General features: G+C 57.1%; 1 protein-coding gene across 5 annotated transcripts in view; it reads left to right on the top strand.

Annotated features, from left to right (window-relative positions):
* Window positions 1-19,849, top strand: part of LGR6 (leucine rich repeat containing G protein-coupled receptor 6) — an 86,248-nt gene that overhangs the window by 25,105 nt on the left and 41,294 nt on the right. For all 5 annotated transcript variants that reach the window (XM_070768801.1, XM_070768800.1, XM_070768799.1 and 2 more), the window contains exon 4: window positions 734-805. In XM_070768801.1, coding sequence (XP_070624902.1) covers window positions 734-805 — 72 coding nt within the window. The remainder of the gene's footprint in view (window positions 1-733; window positions 806-19,849) is intronic.

The following is a 19,849-nucleotide window of genomic DNA, read 5'->3' as shown; positions in this document are numbered from 1 at the left end:
TGAAAAGGGCAGGTGTGCAGGCCTGGGGGCACCTTCCTGCCCCCAGCTCTTCCCTGACCTCCTCTCTGCCCACATACCGCGCCTGCCCCCCGCCCCCGCCAGAGGCCAGCAGGGAAGTACCCCCCAGAGACAGTGGCCACCCAGGCCCCCCTTAGAGTCGGGTGAGCAGGCCCCTTGCGCAGTGCCCCAGGGCTCTGGAGTGGCTTTCTGACTGTTCTGAGCATGGCTCTGGGGCCCGGGGTCGGTTGGGGTCCCCATTTCTCCCCCTCTTGCTCTCAGGCTCACGGCCCTGCTGGTCCAGGAGGGCGGTCCTCTGAGTGGCTCACGTGCCTGGCTGGATGTGCCTGCTTTTGCGGGGTCGTTTGTGCTGGCTTTCTGACCTGAGGGCTGCAAGTTGTCCCTGCAGACACACACACCACAAAGGCATTTGCCTGGGCACCTGCACAGCCTCCAGTTCCCAGGGAAGCTGCAGGCTCTCAGCTGCAGAGGAGACTGAGGCCTGGGAGGAGATGCGGCATCTTCTGGGCCGGGATGCTGGAGGGGCCCCTGCCCTGCTTTCCTGCCTTGCTGCCCTGGGTGTCTCCTCCATGTCTTCCCGGGCGCCTCGTCCCAGAAGCCCCTGGGAGGCGCCCTCCCGGCCCTGTGGACCCCTGGGGACAGTCGGGGCTCGGGGCTCAGGCTGGGCTCTGTGGGCTCTGTGGGCGGGGTCCTTCAAGCCCTCTCCTCCTCACAGGATGCTGCAAAACAACCGGCTGGGAGGGATCCCCATGGAGGCGCTGTGGGAGCTGCCAGGCCTGCAGTCTCTGTGAGTTGGGGAGCGGGCTGGGCGCCTCTGCCTGAGCCTGAACCCCAGGTTCTGATGGTGTGCTCCTGGCCTTGGTTTCCTTGGGGGGTGTGTATGTGTGTGCAGGTGCTCAGCCCCTGTGGAAGGCTGAGGGGACGGGGTCTCCCTGGGTGGCCCCGGGCGCCATCCTGGGCCGTCTGGCATTCCGCCATGGAGCCTGGGTGGGCTTGGAAGCTGCCGCCCCAGAACCGTGGCCAGACGGGGCTGTCTCCCTGACCTCGCCAGCTCCCGGGCTTGGCGAGACTTTGAGCTCAGACGCCTCATGGGCCACCAGGGACCCGTCCGGCCCTGCCCAGACCCCTGCGGTTTCTGTCCATCCACTGGGGCCGTCGTGGTTCCCGGGCGGAAGCAGAGATGGTGGGGTGAGGGAGGGCCCGGCCGCTCGGTGCTCAGGGCAGGTGCTGGGTGCACAGGGCGGGCCCGGAGCAGGCTGGTGCCCAATGCGTGCCTGTGAGCCAGCTGAATTTGACTGGAGACTAGGTGGTTGGGGGGACTCAGAATTGGGGCCAGGCCTGGGGGCCCTGAGGCATGTGGAGTGGGTGGTGCCTCCCTGCCTGTGAGTACTCTCCCCCTCCCCAGCTGCCCCCACCCCCTCACCCCTCCGTGTCCCCTCATCCCTGCGTGTGCTGGGCCTCGGGCCCCAGCGCCTCCTCTCCCTCTGTCCAGCTCAGTGCTGGCCAAGGTCAGAGGTCAGTGACTAGGAGGCCTGTGTGGCTCCTGGTGCCCATCAAGGGCGGACTAACAGTTCCTTGGGGGTGTTTCCACGGGTGAGGACCTTCACTGCCTCCTTCACACTCACTCCGAGCTTCGTTTTGTCCCTGGGACTCTTGTCTTGTCGTGCTTGGGGACCCTGAGGGTCTCGGGCCACAGAGGCGCTCCTGCGCTCTCTGAGCAATGGCGGCCCCGCAGCCAGGACCCTCCATGGCCAGCTTCCTCGGCAGCCTCCCTGCTGCCTGGGGGCTCGGGGTCGGATCAGGCCCCGGGCCCGCCGCACACGCGTTGTCTCTGGCAGTCCTCTGGCCCGCAGGGCAGCTGGCTCTGGTCCTGGCCGCCACCACACTGACCCTCTGTGCCCAGCGGCCCATCCGCCCGTGGGGCACGGCCCCCCCGCCCACCTCACAGGGGTTCAGGAGAGCGGGTGCAGATCACTTAACCCACCTGCCCGCCTGGTTCACATGCGCTTGAGGCTTCCCCGGGGAGGCAAAGCCGAGCCTTTCGCATCTTGAAGGGTTAGCGACAGGCGAAGGGGCAGGGAAGGGCGTCCCAGGCGCAGGGAGCAGCACGTGCGGGGGCCCAGGAGGACGGAGAGGCTGCAGAGCACGTGCACGGGGCCACTGTGGTCGGCCGTGTGTGTAGCAGGGGAGCTGGTGGGAGGGGCAGGAGAGGAGCAAGGTCTGGAATCAGCAAGAGGCCAGGGGGAGGGCCTTGCCAGGGATCCAGAGTTTATGCTTTGGGCCTGGGAAGCCATCAAAGGACCTTCAACGTGAGTTTACATCATTGAAAGTCACCCCAGCAGCAGTCAGGGAGGCCAGCCTGGAGGCGGTGCTGAAGGAGCGGTTGGCTGACTCTGGGAATATCAAGAAGTCGACTGTCAGGGCTCTGGGGGCAGGGAGTGCCTGGCTCAAGGCTTGGCTCCTGCCCTCACTCCTGTAAGGCCCACGGCGGGCTGGCCTCGGTGCTCCCGTTCTTCTCCAATACCAGGGAGGCCCCTGCTTGCACAGGAGGAGCTGCACTCTTGCAGACGTGGGTGGCACATCTGGTGCTGCCGCCTCCGCGGTTCCTCGTGTGGGCGGCGCTGTCGACCTGCTGTGGGTGAGCGCGGGTTGTGGTGGTGGAGAGGACTCCCGCGTGGATGGCCAGGCTGCTCACCAAGAGCCCGGCGGCAAGTGGTAGGGGCTCAGTGAGGACGTGCTGATCGAGGGGTAGGCAAGACGTGCGGCGGGGCGAGCCGCGCGGGCACAGGGCCCCTTTGGACTTCTGGGTGTGCGGTACCGCGGGGGAGTGGCCGGCCTCTGGGACAGGACGGAACGCGGGCCTCTGCTTGCAGGACGTCAGAGCGTACTTGTGCGAGCGTGTGTGTGCGTGTGTTGCGGAGAAGGGGGCATAGCCCTACATGAAGGTCCTGTTTCGTGGCTGTTCCGTCAGAGTGAGAACCTCCACCTAACTCAGGCACCCCGTCACAGGTGGACGCGGAAGCCCAGGTTGCTGGGCTGAGAGGCGAGGGCTGGGCCACCATCGGGTGCCCGTGTGCCTGCGCTCCCCACCAGGTGTCTCGCAGGCGTGACCTGACTCCATGCTTGTGAGCCCCCGTAGCAGGGGTCGCTCTGCTCTCAGAGGAGCAAACAGAGGCTTGGACAAGCTCAGAGCCTCACGCAGAGGTGTTTATCCAAGGCCGTTTGCCCCATCACAGCTGCGGGGAAGCCACTGCACCTCCGTCCTTCTCCATCAGGGCCAGGAGAAGGTCCCCCTGCCTGCGGGGCTGCCTCCCGGGGGCCGCCTGTCCGCAGCGAGCCAGGCCCGTGGGCTCGCCTGGGTCGGGGCCCCGGGGAAGGCTGCCCTGCCCCCCTGCATAGACCCCCGGGGAGGCCCCTGGACCACCCATGGAAGCTCTGTCCTGTGCTCCCAGGACAGGAAGGGGGCTTGGGGAGGGAGAGCGGCGGGGGCAGGGGCGGCCGGGGCACCTGTCCTACTCGGCGCTCAGGCTGTCTGGGCCCACAGCCCCCCAACTTGCTTCCTCCCTGACCTGCGTGGGGGGCGCCAGGCTGGATGTGTCACGCCAGGGTGGAGCCACAGCCAGGAGGAACCACGAGTAGCCTGCCGAGCCCGGGGGAACCAGCGCCTGGGTCGGGGGGAGGTCCAGAAGGGCTCGGCCTGGGCTGAGGGGGCCCAGGTTGGAGTCAGAGGCGCCCCGTGGCAAGAGTCCCGCCTGCACGCCCCGGAAGGCGCGCCCCTCGGCACCCCGCTCCGTGCAGAGGTCCCGCCGCCCGTGGAAACACGACGGGACCTGCAGTGGGGGTGGAGGGCGGGGAGGGCCCATCCCCAAGCGCCTGGTCCCTGGGGGGTTTGTGCAGTGGGTGGTCCCTCTGTGAGGGGACTCGCCAAGTGGGGTGGGGAGGAAAGCCGCTGGGTCATCCCTTCAGTGCACAGGCTCTCAGGGGCAGGGATCCGAGGTCTTCCTGGGGGGTTTCCGAGCAGGCCCCACCACGTTCCATATGACTGACCCTCCCCCGAGGGACCGCGGCCCCCCAGACCTGTGGTGGCTAGCACTCGCGGCCCTTTGTATGCGTGAGCCACCAGGACACACACCTCACTACACCTGGCGGCTCTGTGGGGCGCTTAGACTGGTAATTGCATCACCCCCATGTCACAGATGGGTAAACTGAGGCTCAGTGGGTGCAGGACTTGGCTCAGGGACACAGACCGTGCGTGGAGAGCCAGGGTCAAAACTTGGGCAGCCGGGCCCAGTCCATGTCCGCCTTGGGACACCAGGCTGTCCCAGGGCAACGCTGGGGGCCCGAGCGGGCAGATGACCAGCCTGGGCGGCGGCCGGTCGGGGGCTCTGGACCATTGTGTATCCGGTGCCGCCGCCCCCAGGAACGCACACCCTGCTAGAGGACGTGTGCGCCCGTGGGTCTGCACCCCCAGCTGTGCTGCCGGAACAAGTGAGACACGAGGCCCCTCGCTGATCCCTCGTCTCACCCCCCTTTACTCCCGGAGGCCTCGCTTCCTGTTTCCATCCTCCGGGGGTGAGGACTGCACACAAGCTGGGGAATCCCAGGGGACACAGACCATCCAGAACAAGGAGGTGGAGTGGGTTCCTGGGGAGCCAGGGCTGCCGATGGCTGGTGTCCTGGTGGCTCTATAGAGCCCTGGTCCTGGTCAGACCCCAAGCAGTCTCGGAGGGCCTTGAGGCTGCCTGTGCTCATAGCTGTCAGCTCTCCCAGAAACAGCAGTCCCACCCTGGCCACGTGAGGTGCAGTGGAGCCGGGGCCCTGCTGCAGACCCCCCAGTGCGGGGAGGAGGAGCCGCTTGTGTGTGGGAGGGGTCCCCTGGAGAAGCTCGTTCTTGGGTCTGAGTGATGCAGGAAGGAGAGGCATTGTGGGGCCAGGACGGTGTCTTTGGCGCACAGGCCAGGCAGAGAACAGTTAGCATAGTCTGGTGGGACACATAGACCACAGAACAGTAGTTCTCCAAGTGGGGTCCCGGGGCAGCTGCCCTCCCAGATCCTACCTGCACCCACAAAATCGTAAACTCTGAAGGCGGGACGGGATCACGTTTTCATGAGCGACACCCACCCCCAGCAGATTCTGACACCCACTACAGAGTGAGAACCAGTGATGCGAGAAAGGGATGTGTGAGTGATCTGGGGGCGTGGGCGTCCCCTCGTGGAGCCTCTTCGGGTCTGTGGCTGCCGCCGCCCCGTGTGGCCACAGCCCCTGTCCTCGCGTGGCCTGTCCCCAGTGTGTGTCTCTGTGTCTCTCACAGGACACGTGACAGTGGATTTAGGGTCACCCCGATAATCCAGGAGGTCTCACCTTGAGGTCCGTAGCTTATTCACCCCTGCAAAGACCCTTTTTCCTCTAGGATTCCCTCCACAGGTTCTGCGGGTTATGACGGTGACTTTCCTGCTTGGGAGGCACCACCCAGCCAGCAGGGGGTCGGGTGGCAGAGGAGAGGGGGCAAGGGTCCTGTGGGGAGCGGCGGGGTAGAGTTGAGCACTGAGGAGGCGGGAGTCTTGGGGAGGGCAGTGGCCTGTGAGCCAGCCCCACAGGGAGGGCGGTGTCTGCACAGCGAGGCCAGGAAACTGGCAGGAGGAGGGACACGGCCTGGAGGTCTGGGCGGCTCTGACCCCGGAGGTGCCTGCTCAGCCACAGGCCAGCCCCTGAGCTGATTCTGAGCTCTCAGGTGACCTTCTGGGTGTGCTTAGCATGGCTGAACTTGCCTGCCCGCCAGAGAGGGCCCATGGCCCAGCCACGCTGTGGGGCGTGTCGCGGGGTCCCCGGGGATGCCCGAGGTGGCAGATGGCCTCCCTGGCACGGCTATTTTGGGCCCGGTGATTACAGGCTGCTTTATTTGGATCTCCCAAGGTTCCGGGAGTTGATTACTACGTGTGTCTGGGGTAGAGGCTGCTTCGAGGTGGGTGGTGGTGGGGCATACGGGCAGCCCCCTGCACGTGAGGAGGGTCTGACACAGGTCTTTGGTCTCCCAGAGACACTAGGTGAGCGTCTTTGTGACGGGGACCCTGTGGGGGTTCTTTCAGACGTAAACGTTGGTCTGGGGTAGAGTTGGCCCCAGCTGGGCCACCCGGGAGCAGCGTGGCACTCAGCACTTGTGGGCTTCTCAGCCCTGCAGAGCTCCTACAGGCCTCGGCCTGAGATGTGAGGGGCACCTCTGAGTGGGGGCTGACCACTCAGATTGAGATTGAGTGTGCATGGGCCCCAGGTAGAGCCCAGAAGTGGGGTGACCCCCTCCCCGCAGGGGAGATGACAGAGGCCAGGTTCCTTCCTCCTGCATTAATGCCTCCTCTTGAGCAGCTAGTGCCAGTGCAGAACCCCGGCCCAGGTTCTGGTTGCAGCTGGAGGGAAGAAGAGACCCAACCGCTGGTGTCCATCCATCTGCTCATCCACCCATCCATCCACTAATCCACCCATCCATCCATTTACTCATCCACCCATCCATCCAACCATCCATCCATCCACCCATCCATCCACTCATCCACCCACCCATCCATCCACGCATCCACCCATCCATCCAACCGTCCATCCATCTGTCTAACCATCCATCCATCCGTCCATCTGCCTATCCACCCATCCACCCGTTCTTCATCCATCCAGCCATTCAACCATCATCCACCCACCCACCCATCTATCCATCTGCCCACCCATCCAACCATCCATCCATCCAACCACTTATCCATCCATCCATCCATCCATCCACTCATCCACCCATCCATCCACCCATCCACCCATCCATCCACCCATCCACCCATCCATCCACCCATCCGTCCAACCATCCATCGAACCGTCTATCCGTCCATCCATCCATCCACTCATCCACTAATCCACCCATCCATCCAACCATCCATCTATCCATCCACCCATCCATCTACTCATCCACCCATCCATCCAACTGTCCATCCATCTAACCATCCATCCATCCATCTGTCCATCCGCCTTTCCACCCATCCATCCGTTCTTCATCCATCCAGCCATTCAACCATCATCCATCCACCCACCCATCCATCCAACCATTCAGTCATCATCCACCCACCCACTCACCCATCCATCCATCCATCCATCCATGCATCTACCCATCCATGCATCCACCCATCCATCCATCCACCTACCCATTCATCCATGCATCCACTCATCCATCATCCATCCATCCTTCCATCCACCCACCCACCCTTCCACCCACCCACCTATCCACCCATCCATTCACCCATCCATTCATTCACCCACCCACCCATCCACCCATCCATCCATCCATCTTTCCATCCACCCATCTACCCATCCACCTATCCAGCCATTCACCCACCCACTCATCCGTCCATCCATTTATCCCCCATCCATCCATCTTTCCACCCATCCATCCATCTAACCATCCACCCATCCATCCACCCATCTACCCATCCACCTATCCAGCCATTCACCCACCCACCCATCCATCCATCCACCCACCCACCTATCCACCCATCCATCCACCCACCCATCCATCCATCTTTCCACCCATCCATCCATCTACCCATCCACCTATCCAGCCATTCACCTGCCCACCCATCCATGCATCTGCCCATCTATCCTCTGTCCATCCCTTTAACCACCTGTGCATCCATCCATGCGCACATCTGTCATTCCATCTACCTATCTATCCATCTACCTATCCATCCATCCATCCATCCATCCATTCTTCATCCAACCAACCATCCACCCATCCACCCACCCATGCATCCATCCATTCATCTGTCCATCCATCCTCCAACCATCCATCCATCCAACTGTTTGCTTGCTTGTTTAAGCCTTGCCAAGTGCCTGAGTTCAATAATAAAACAAGGGCCTTGCCTTTCAGCAGCTCCTGCTTGTTTTGAGAATATCACACCCAGACCCCTATCCTTATCCCTCCCTTCCTGTACACTGTGGACTTAAGCTACTGAGACAGAAAGTCAGTGCAGGTGAATATGATGTAAAATCAGTGTAGAAAAGTGAAGAGGGAGCTGACGGACATAATGAAAACCAGGTGGTGTGTGTAATAAGCATCACGCTTGTGGTTCATATCTGAGTGCTCACTGTGGCCCAGTGCCGGGGTCCAGCCCCAGCTGATCCAGGGTATTCGAAGGAGAGATGGCATAGGCGAGGATCAGGAAACAACTGCTTAATTAAATGTTAATTAAGGATATAAAGAGTAATAGAATGAGGATAGCTCAGTAGGAAAATTCAGTGAAGAAAAGAGGCTGAAATAAGGATAGCTCAGTGAGGAAATTCAGTGGAGAAAAGAGGCTGAATAATTCAGCCAGAAGGTAAGAGAAAGAACGACATGGGGAGACCAAGTTTCAGTGAACAAGGCCCGCACTTTATTTTCCAAAGTAGTTTTTATACCTTAAGTTGTGCATAGAGGATAATGGGGGAAGGGGTAGAGTCATGCAGCAAGCCAGGCTTTCTTCCTGCAAACTTATCATATGCAAAAGCTTAGGTGATTTGCATCATCTTCTGGCCCGGAGGCCTGTTAACATTTTAAGACCCTTTCTTCAGAAAACTTATTTTTCTCTAAAGGTGATTGGTCAGGAGCCACCCTCCAAAAGCATTAGATAAAGTTGCATTCCTACAGAGCAAAGGTGTGGTGGGCTATAACAAGAAAAAGAATTAACTCAAGGGTCCCAGGTTACAAACATTAAAGCTACTATTTACACCAATTACATTAATCAATACACTGCCAGGGACACAGCAGGTAAGGGATATGGAGACTTAGCAGCAAACATTGGCCCAACAAGTGAAAAACCCTTCACCAATACAATTTCTAATCAATCTTTTAACTGCTCAAAGGAATCTGTATTTAGACAGTTTAGAACATCTCATGCCTCTCACAGTTGGGAGGCTCTGAGCAATCACATGTGGCCGGAAAAACCTATTCAGGCAGGCTAGAGGACTTCCAAAGGAGTTTGTAGGTTGAAACACTGTCACACCCAGGAATTATTAACTGGAGCTGTAAGCTAACTCTTTTTTCAGAGAGAGGTAGTGGGGGACAGCCCCCCGTAAAGTCAGAGGTGTAGGTGAAAGCACAAAGCAGAAAGTAGGCAGACTCTGGTTTTGGGGGTAGATGCTTGAGAATTTCCAGGGGGATTCCTGAGGCTCGATCCCGCCTTTGCATATGCCGAGCCTCCTTCCTCATGACCTTTGTCATGGGTGGAGCTCCTCACGCTGGCTCCCGGCAGTGATAGAATTCTAGTTGAGCTATTCCAGATCCTGAAAGATGATGCTGTGGAAAGTGCTGCACTCAATATGCAATATGCACTCAATATGCAATATGCCGGCTCCCGCAGCCCAGGCTCCAGGCCAGTGCTCAGCAGACATCAGCTCGTCTGTTCCTTGTGACAGGCCTCTATGTGAGGTCCGGTGGTCCGCGTTTCACAGATGCTGAAGTGAAGGTTCAGGGAGTCAGTCACAGAATTGGTAGATGGTGTGTCTGCACTTGTGCTCTTAGCCACAACCGTAGATCGTGCAGAAGGTCAGCTGGGAGAGACCCCAGGGGCCTGGTTCCCAAGGCCGCCTGCCCTACGGCGTGTGAGAAGTGCACAGGGTGCAGGTTCCAAGGCCCTTTCTCAGACCTCAGTCAGCATCTTGCGGGCTGGGGCCCAGGACGGTGGACTTGTCAAGTCTCCCTGGTGGGATCCGATGCAGAGCCGGGTTTGGGAACCACGCGATGATCCTGGTGACTCAGAGTGTTTCCTACATCGGCAGCCCTGGCCTCACGTGGGCTGGTGAGTTGTGCAGAGGCTCAAGCTCCCCTCTAGACCGAGGGGGTCAGACTCTGCCTTTTAACAAGACCCCGAACCTTCCCAGCTATGAGCACGCCACTGAAATCTGGGACTCAGTGTTCTTCGGTCAGGAGCTCCTGGGACACCTGCCTTCTCTCCCAACCCCAGTTCTGATGAGCCGCCATTGTTATTGGCTCCCTGTCCCCCATCCCTTGGCCCTACGGACTTTCTTTGCAAAATCGTCAAGCCTTAACCCCTTTCTTCCCTGTCATCCCCTGCACGTATGGGACGGAAATGTGAGGTTGGGGGCCTGCCTAGAGCTGACGAGATGTGCCAGATGACCTTGGAAGATGGAGCTGGAGACACGGAGGTTAGGCTTGGGGAGCAACTTTCCAGCTGCCTTTAACCACAGGGAGAGAAAGGGCCCAGTGTCTTTGGAAGGTCCCCAGTCACACTCCCCTTGTCTGGCCTGGGGAATCTCCCACTCTGCTCCCCTCTTGACGTTTTCTGGGAGCTCACAACCTCTTCAGAATCCTGTCCCACTGAAGCCTGAGAGTGCCAGAGGGAGGTGAGGCGTGGCTTGGATCCCAGCCCGGATGAGGTGGATAGCACCATGTGCCAGCCACCGGTGTTCCCCCAGCGCAGCCCTGCCCGCCCTCCCCAGCCCCGCAGCCCTCTGTGGTCAGCGGCTGGGAATGTGGGTCTATTTTGAGTCTGTGAGTCATTGTCCACCTGTTCCTGAGCCTTTGGAGCCCAGGTGGCTGCCAGCCACTCTTCGGCGTGTGGGAATGTGCATACCAGCTGGAAGAGGTGGTGAGCGCCCAGCTCCTGCTCTGTCCACCGCAGAGGCTGAGGGGGGCCAGGAGGAGGCATGGGCATCTGGCCCAGGGAGGGGAGGGTTAGGGTTAGCATCCTTGGTGTCACCAGAGAGTAAGAGCCGACCTGCAGGTGCTTTTCTGCTGTTTCCTGAAAGGGAGGTGTCCTTATGCGTCTCTGTGACCTCTTTGGCTAGATGACTCTAAGGTCACTTGTTCTGGAATGTCCCCTACCCTGCACTGACCCCAACACCCAACTCTTCCACCAGCCTCCCCTGAAATAAAACCATTCCTGCTGCAGCGAGGCCTGGGCTGAAGGGCTCTGTGGACCCTCGGGAGGGCAGCGGGAGGCAGGGGTGTCTCGAGGGGCCTGGCAGCCACGCAGAAGAGAGCATCAGGGGCCATCTCTCCCTGAGAGGAAGGGCAGGTCTAGAGTTCCTTCCTGGGGAGGAACCTTCCCCTGGAGGCTTCACAGGGAATCCCGCCCTGATGCCCTGAGCAGGGGAACACAGCACTGTGTGGGGTCAAGGTCCCAGGGAAGAGATTGGGGGGAGGGGGCGGGAGCAGGGGGAGGGGGCGGGAGCAGAGGGAGGGACTTGGGGGAGGGGGCGGGAGCAGGGGGAGGGACTAGGGGGAGGGGGCAGGAGCAGGGGGAGGGGCTAAGGGAGGAGGCGGTGGGGGGCGGGGGGGTCAGGGGAAGGGACTAGGGGAGGGGCAGGGGCGTGGACTATGAGGAGGGGGCAGGGGCGGGGGCGGCTCTGGGCATCCCCAGGGCACAGCACCAGCCCGGGGCCCTCAGGCTGGTGGGCTCTGGCCCCGCCATCTCTCAGAGGCCCGCCCCAGGCCCTCCAGGCGCCCCTCTCGGTGCTCACAGTGTCCAGCCGCGCTCCTGGGTCCTCCTGGGCCTCCCCTCCGTCCAGCAGGCCCTTCCCAGCCCCGTCTGGAGATCGCGGCTGCCCGTGAAGCGCTGTCTTCGGCCCCAGGCCCGCCCCGCCCCTGCACTTGGAGCTCGGTCCGCCCCTCCTGCCGGCGCCTGGACTCCGTCCCCTCCGCAGCCTCCCCTGGCCTCATCCCTCCTGAGCCCTCGCCTGCAGCCGGGGCTGCCGCGTGAGCTGCCACGGGAAGTCTCCCTTGGGGGGTGGAGCCAGCCTCGGGGTGAAGGTTCACCAGCTCTCACCTGCCGGTCTGTCCGCTGACCTGGGCCTAGGGACTACAGTGAAATTCTCCCACGGAACCTCTGGAGACGGGAGCCTGGGAAGGGGGTGGGGGCGCTGGAAGCCGGCTACTCTCCCCACTCTCAGAGGTGCGGTGAGGGCGGGTCTAGGGCTCCCGACGCTGTTGGGTAGCTCCGATTCTCAATCGCGGCTCAGATCAGAAACCACAGACCTCAGGGCCAGCCGGCCAAGCCTTCCTGGGAGTTACACCTGCTCTCAGGTCGTGAGCCCACCCGGCTCACCATCCATCCAGCTGGGCTGCGCACCCCATGGTGCCTCTCGCCCCCCCCCCCCCGCGCCCCCCCCACCCCCCACCTCCACCCCCACACCCCGCCAGTGCCCTTCTGCCTCCAGGCCTCGGCTTGAGCTGTCCTTGGGATCTGGTGCTTTTCCTTCTTGCCAGGCTTTGCCTCGCTACTGAATCAGTGCAACACACTTCCTCCAGAAGTCCTCCTAGATTTCCATCCGACTCTGAGTCTCTGAGTACACGAAGTACCAGAACCAGACCCCCTCGGTTCTCTCAGGGTGGCAGGAGGGAGGCCCTAGCGGAGCAGAGCAGGGAGGGGCCAGGTGGAGCTCTGTTGTCTCTGCTGTGCTGGCCTGGAGCCTGTCCGCTGCTGCCGGGCTGGAGGACACTCTGGCCTGCATTCACTCAGCCGACAGGCTGAGGTGGGGGCAGGGCTGGGCACAGACAGTAAATAGCCTTTGTCCACAGGTCTGTTTGGGATGCTGAGTGGTGGACTTCAGGCCAGTCTGGAGAGCTCTGAGAAAGGGCTCCACGCGAGCCCAGGCAAACGGGACCCTTCATGGTCCATCTCTCCCTGATGTGACCTGACCGGCATCCTGGATCTGACTGTCCCAGCCCCTCCGAGTCTGGGAGTCAGAGCTAGAAGGGCAGTGAGGCTCGTGGGGCATGGCCGGTGGTCACTCACCTCCCTGTTGTCAAGGCCTCACCTCATGCATCTGATGACCTGGGGTGGGTGGGGCTCCCGGAAATGCTCCTTTCAGCTGTGAGGGGATATGTGAGTCTAGCCTCTCTCTCTGAAATCGCTGCTGCTTGCCTGTATAAGCCAGCCCTACCTCTTTTGAGGTGAGAGTTATCTGCGCCTCCTGAGCCTTGGTTCTGTGAGCTGTGAGCTAGGGGCGATGGGGTGACTGCCCTGAAGGTCCCTGCGATGCTCCGTGCTCTGCTCTGCGGGCTGCAGTGCTCGCACAGGTGGTGCTGGGACGAGGGTTATTGTCGGACTCACCCGTGGCTTCAGCTTTGCCGCAGAACCCGGCGGCATCCTCCTGAGGGGCTGGGCACCCGTTTCCCTCCACGGCCCTCAGCACCCCCCAGCAGGCCGGTGAGCTGCCAGCTTCAGGATGTGGTCACAGCAGGACAGCTTGGGATCTGCAGGTCTGTGCAGGCACGAGTTTCAGAGCCAGGGTCCTGAATTCGTGCTCATCAGAAATCCAGCTCCTTCTCTCTCCTGTGTGGGGATGGAGTTTGACCGCTAGTTTCTTTTCTTTTTTTTTTTGTAAATTTATTTTCAAAGGGCAAAACAGCTGGGAAATTTACCTAAGAGTCCAACAGAATGTCACTGCCCAGGTCAGCCACGCGGCCAAGACGGGATCTCACGTCCAGATGCTCCCAGGACCGCCCATCCTGTCCAGATGCTCCCAGGACCGCCCGTCCTCTCGCAGTGGAGGAAGGGCCGGTCCCTTGCTCTCTCACACCCTCCTGCCTGCAGCGTCCTCTGCACCTTCCTGAGCTGTGTGCACACTTCACTTGTGCTTCCATCATGTCCGGCTCTTTGTGCCCCATGAATTACAGCCCACCAGGCTTCTTTGTCCAAGGATTTTCCAGGCAAGAATACTGGAGAGGGTTCATTCCCTTCTCCAGGGCATCTTCCCAACCCAGGCATGAAACCTGTGTCTCTTATGTCTCCTGCATTGGCAGACGGGTTTTTTATGCTAACACCACCTGGGAAATGGACACGTTAACTTTCCACATCTGGACCAGGACTTTCAAACCCAAATCCACCCTCCACAGCCACAGTCATCTTTACTTGGTCCAAACTAAGGTCTCCATCAAACAGGAATTTACTGGGAGCTTCACTGGGTCTGTGTTGTCATAGTTTCCAGACAACACGGTCCTTAGCTCCGTCCAATATTAGAGGAGGTGTTGCTGGGCCAGCGGCTCAGCCGTGAATCTGCCTGGAGCCAAGAGCAAGGACTTGCAAGAAACTGTGGCCAAACGTGAGCTGCCTCGAAATAAGTGCCAACAGTGTTCGGGTTTAGAGGAGCCCCGGCATCTGACTCAACTGTGGCTCTAGGATGATGGGATATTAGTGACGCCATCCTGTTCGGATGCAGTTAACTGGAATAGTACAGTTGAGTCTTGTTGATAGTTTATGGGGTCGTCGGGTCACAGAGCTGCTGGTCTCAGGGCCTGGCAGCTGGCTTCTGAGGTGAGCGGGAGCTTTGCAAGGCCTGGGGCCTCTCTTGGCTGGAAGAGAAGCAAAGCTCCATGAAAAGCTCCCTGCTGGGCTGAGCCGGGAGAACGAGAGGTGAAGAGTGGAGAGGAAAGGACAGCCTTGCTGGGAGGGGAGGGGGCTGAGCAGAGAGAAGGCTGTGACCTGGGTGTGCTCAGGTGCTCAGTCGTGTCTGTCTCTTTGCGACCCCACAGACTGTAGCCTGCCAGGCTCCTCTGTCCATGGGGATTCCCCAGACAAGAATACTGGAGTAGGTTGCCATGCCCTCCTCCAGGGGATCTTCCCGACCCAGCAATCGAACCAGGGTCTCCCATACTGCAGGCAGATCCTTCACCGTCTGAGCCATTAGGGAAGCCCAAGAATACTGGAGTGGGTAGCCTATCCCTTCTCCAGGGGATCTTTCCGACCCAGGAATTGAACCAGGGTCTCGTGCATTGCAGGCGGATTCTTTACCAGCTGAGCCACCAGCCCCGGGGGCTGGATTTGGAGAAGGCAGTCTTGGCTCAGCCTAGTGGGCAGCCTGGAGGAGGCTGGTCTGCAGGGAGGGCCGGCCCTTTTGTGAGGCCAGGCAGGACAGAGCCTGGACCACAGCAACGGCCCGGGAGGGGCCCCAGAGAGTGCGGCTTCTCCACTCACCCCCCGCCCTCCCCTCCCCAGACCTGCCCCCTGTGTGCACCATCCCTAGCTGAGCGCTGTGGGATCCCCAGAGCCTGGGGCTTAACTATATCCTGACACACTTTGTTTTTTAAAAATATGTTTTTGTTCTGATTCATTGTAGAAAATTTAGAAAATACAGAGAATATGAATAAAATGGAAACACCCACAATCCTGCCACCCAGACACGACGCTTACTATCACGCCGTCTCTCTCTGAACTCTTGTTCTTTTAAGCTCACCCTTCCTTTGTGATGTGCTGAATCTTCACAGATTGTGTTGGGGCCTGATCTGTGGTTCCTTGAAGACTGGCACTGGTGTAGTCGTTTTACCTTTAAGTACTTTAAGAATTTGAGATATAATTCATATAGCATGAGTTGCTCTTTAAAAGTAGACACCTGAGTGGCTTTTTTTTTTGTGGCATGTTTACAAACTTGTGCAGACATTACCATCTCTGACTTCAGCGTATTCTGGTCTCCCTGTCCTGGTTAGCTCTCCCTCCCACGACACACAGCCCCTGAGGCATCCATCTACATGCTCTCTGCGCTTGCCGATTGTGGACATTTCTCATAAATGCAGTCACACAAAATGGGGCTTTTTGTGTTTGGCGTCCTTCATTTTGCATGTTGTCAAGATTCACCCACGTGGGTATCCGTTAGTCTGTCAATTCAGTTCAGTCACTCAGTCATGTCTGACTCTGTGACCCCGTGGACTTCAGCACGCCAGACTTCCCTGTCCATCACCAACTCCCGGAGATGGTGCCATCCAACCATCTCATTCTCTGTCACCCCCTTCTCTTCCTGCCTTCAGTCTTTCCCAGCATCAGGGTCTTTTCCACTGAGTCAGTTCTTTGCATCGGGTGGCCAAAGTATTGGAGTTTCAGCTTCAGATCAGTCTTTCCAATGAACACTCAGGACTGATTTCCTTTAAGATGGCTGGTTGGATATCCTTGATGTCCAAGGGACTCTCAAGAGTCTTCTCCAACACCACAGTTTAAAAGCATCAATTCTTTGGCACTCAGCCTTCTTTATGGTCCAACTCTCACATCCATACACGACCACTGAAAAAGCCATAGCTCTGACTAGCTGGACCTTTGTTGGCAAAGTGATGTCTCTGCTTTTTAAAATGCTGTCTAAGTTGGTCATGGCTTTTCTGTCAGTACTACTTTCCTTTTTAAAAGAAGTCTTCATTCCTCTGGCTGCACTGGGTTTTAGCTGCTGCCCTTGGGACCCCAGGACTCTGCTTCTCTGGGTGGCTGAATGATATCCGCTGTGGGGTTAGCCCAGGTCTGTTTACCTGTTGCCAGCTGGTGGACGTTGGGCTGTCTTCATTGTTTGGTTTTTGTGAATAATACTGGTGTGAACACCTGTGCAGATGCGTGTTAGTTCTCTCAGGTGTACAGCCAGGAGTGAAGTTGCCGGGCCGCGTGGTGACCGTGTGGGCGGCCGTGGGCAGACCTGCTAAGCCGCCTCCCCAGGTGGGCACAGCGCCCGCCGTCCCCCGTGGCGCCTCTGTCCGTTTCCACACTCGCTGCCGGCCGCGTGATTACGGTTTCCTCCTGGGTGTGAAGTGGCGTCTTGTGGTTTTGATTTACACGCCCTCGTGACTAATGGAATGGAACCTCTCCTTACGTGCGTACTGGTTGCCTTGTTTGGAGAAACCTCTGCTCAGAGACTTTGACCATTTAAAAACCTGGGCTGTCTTTTTCTATCGTTATTTAGAATAGTTCTTTAAATATTCTAGACGCTAGTACCTTATCGGATGTGCGGCTTACAAATATTTTCTCCCATTCTGTGGCTTGTCTTTTCGTGTTCTCGATACCGTCCTTTGAAGAAGAAAAGGTTTGATTTTGATGAAGCCCAGTTTTTCTGCGTTTTGTTTTTGTACTTTTGGCGTTTTATTTAAGAAACTATAGCCTGATCCAAGGTCGGGAAGATTTACGTTTTCCTCTAATAGTTTTATAGTTTTGAGTGTTTGATCTGTTTTAAGTCCATTTTTGTATGCGGTGTGAGGTTGAGGTTCCATTTCCTTCTTTTTCTCGCAGACGGTGAGCTCTTTCAGCAACTGTTTGATCACACCAAAGGCTGTTCTTTCCCCATTGAACTGTCTTCAGTTTCGTTCAGTTCAGTCGCTCAGCCGTGCCCCACTGCTTGTGACCCTATGTGACCCCGTGGACTGCAGCGCGGCTTCCTGTTGACAGTCAGCTGACCACAAGTGTGTGAATTCACGGGCTTCCCAGATGGCGCTAGTGGTGAGAGTCCACCTGCCAGTTCAGGAGACAGAAGAGACACAGCTTCGATCCCTGGATCAGGAAGATCCCCTGGAGAAGGAAATGGCGACCCACTCGAGTATTCTTGCCTGGAGAATTCCATGGACAGAGGAGCCTGGACGGCTACAGTCCGTGGGGTCGCACACAGTCAGACACGACTGAAGTGACTTAGCATGCAGCACGCACGTGTGAGCGCATTTCTGGATTCTCAGTTCTATTCATTTGACCTGTCTATCCTTAGGCCAGGGCCATCCGGTCTTGATGACTGCAGTTTTGTTACATAAGTTTTGAAATCAGAAAATGTGAGTCCTCCAACTTTGTTCCTCCTTTTCATGATTCTTTTGACTATTCTGGCTCCCTTGCATTTCCAGATGCATTTTTAGGATCTGTGTCAATTTCTGCAAAAAAAGAGAGGGAGGACACTGGGAGTTTTGATCGGGTCCTGTCGAATCTACAGGTCAGTCTGCGGGGTGTTGCCATCTTAAAAATCCATGGATATGAGATGTCTTTCCATCTATTTAGATAGTCTTTAATTTCTTTCAACGTTTTATGGTTTTCAAAGTATGGACTTTGTACTTTTTGTTGAATTTCTTCCTAAATATTCGTGTTGATGTCACTGTACGTTGAATTGGTTTCTTCCTGATTGACATACATGGTGCTGTGTTGGTTTCTGGGGTGCAGCAAGTGGGCCAGTTGTACAAGCACGTGCACACGTGCACACATTTCTCGTAACAGACTAGTGTACGACACTGCAGACCGTTCCCTGTGCTAGAAGGAAGTCGTCTTACGTTATATATGTGTTTATCTATTTTATATACAGTAGTGTGTATATCGGAGAAGGCAATGGCACCCCACTCCAGTGCTCTTGCCTGGAAAATCCCATGGACGGAGGAGCCTGGTGGGCTGCAGTCCATGGGGTCGCTAAGAGTTGGACACAACTGAGCAACTTCACTTTCACTTTTCACTTTCATGCATTGGAGAAGGAAATGGCAATCCACTCCAGTGTTCTTGCCTGGAGAATCCCAGGGACGGGGGAGCCTGGTGGGCTGCCGTCTGTGGGGTCGCACAGAGTCGGACACGACTGAGAGACTCAGCAGCAGCAGCAGCAGCAGCAGCAGCAGTGTGTGTATGTTACTCCCAACCCCCTAACGCATCCCTCCCCTTTGGTGACCACGAGTGTTTTCTGTCTCTGAGTCTGTCTCTGTCTTGTAAATAAGTTCGTTTGTATCATAGTTTAGATCCCACGAATAAGTGATATCGTATATTTGTCTTTCTCTGGCTGACTTACTTCGTTTAGTGTGATAATCTCTAGGTCCGTCCATGTGGTTGCTGGTGACGTCATTTCATTCTTGTAAAGGCTGAGTGGCATTCCATTGTGTATGCGCACCACATCTTCTTTATCCGTTCATCTGTTGGACATTTAGGCTGCTTCTGCGTCTTGACGTTGCAACCAGTGCTGCAGTGGACACTGGGGTGCGTGTGTCTCTGAGTGGGCTTTGTCTGGATATGTGCCCGGGCGTGGGCTCGCAGGGCACATGGCAGCTCGGTTCTTAGTTCTCTGAGGAGCCTCCACACTGCTTTCCAAAGTGGCTGCACCAATGTACATTCCCACCAGCCGGGAAAGAGGGTTTCCTTTTCTCCACACCTTCTCCTGCGTTTATTATTTGTAGACTTTTTGATGAGGGCCGTTCACTCTGGTGTGAGGGGATATCTCATTGTAGATTTGATTTGCATTTCTCTAGTAATTAGCAGTGTTGAGCATCTTTTCATGTCCCGTTAGCTGTCTGTGTGTCTTCTTTGGAGACATCTCTGCTCGCTTTTTGTTTGGGTTGTTTGTTCTTTTGTTACGGAGTTGTATGAGCTGTTTGTTTATTTTGGAAATTAAATACTTGTCAGTCACATAGTTTGCAAATAGTCTCTCCTAGTCTGTAAGCTGTCTTTTTGTTTTGTTTATGGTTTCCTTTGCTGTGCCAGTGCTTGTGGAGTTGGTTAGATCCTGTTTATTTTTGCTTTTATCTCTATTGCCTTGGGAGACGACCTAAGAAAACGCTGGTCCAATGTATGTCAGAGAATGCTGTGCCAGTGTTGTCTTCTAGGACTTCTATGGTGTCATGTCTTATATTTAAGTCTTTAAGTCATTCCGAGTTTATTTTTGTGTACGGTGTGAGAGTGTGTTCTGACTTCATTGATCTACATGTTCTGTCCAGCTTTTGCAGCAACACTCACTGAAGGTGAATTGTTTTCTTAATTTCACTTTTGGATTATTCATTGCAAGTGTGTAGAAGTACAGTTGGGTTTTGGTCTTGATCTTGTATCCTGCAATTTTGCTGCACTTATTTATAAGCTCCAATAGTTTTTAATCACGTATTTTAATGTTTGGGGTTTTGGCTTGTTTGTCGTGGTATTTTCATGTTTGAGAGGGAGAGCTCCAGCCCGTTTCTGCTGTATTGTGCTTGTCTGTGTATTTTATAATGTGGACGTGAAAGTGTTAGTTGCTCAGTTGGGTCTGACTCTCTGTGACCCTCTGCACTACCGCCTGTCAGGCTTCTCTTTCCGTGGCAAGAATGGTCTCTCCATCCTCCAGGCAAGAATGGTAGAGTGGGTAG

The sequence above is a fragment of the Bos indicus genome, chromosome 16 (assembly GCF_029378745.1).
Source record: "Bos indicus isolate NIAB-ARS_2022 breed Sahiwal x Tharparkar chromosome 16, NIAB-ARS_B.indTharparkar_mat_pri_1.0, whole genome shotgun sequence".
Lineage (NCBI taxonomy): Eukaryota > Metazoa > Chordata > Mammalia > Artiodactyla > Bovidae > Bos > Bos indicus.
Note: the sequence above shows the minus strand (reverse complement) of the source record. Positions and strands in the feature narration are given on the sequence as shown.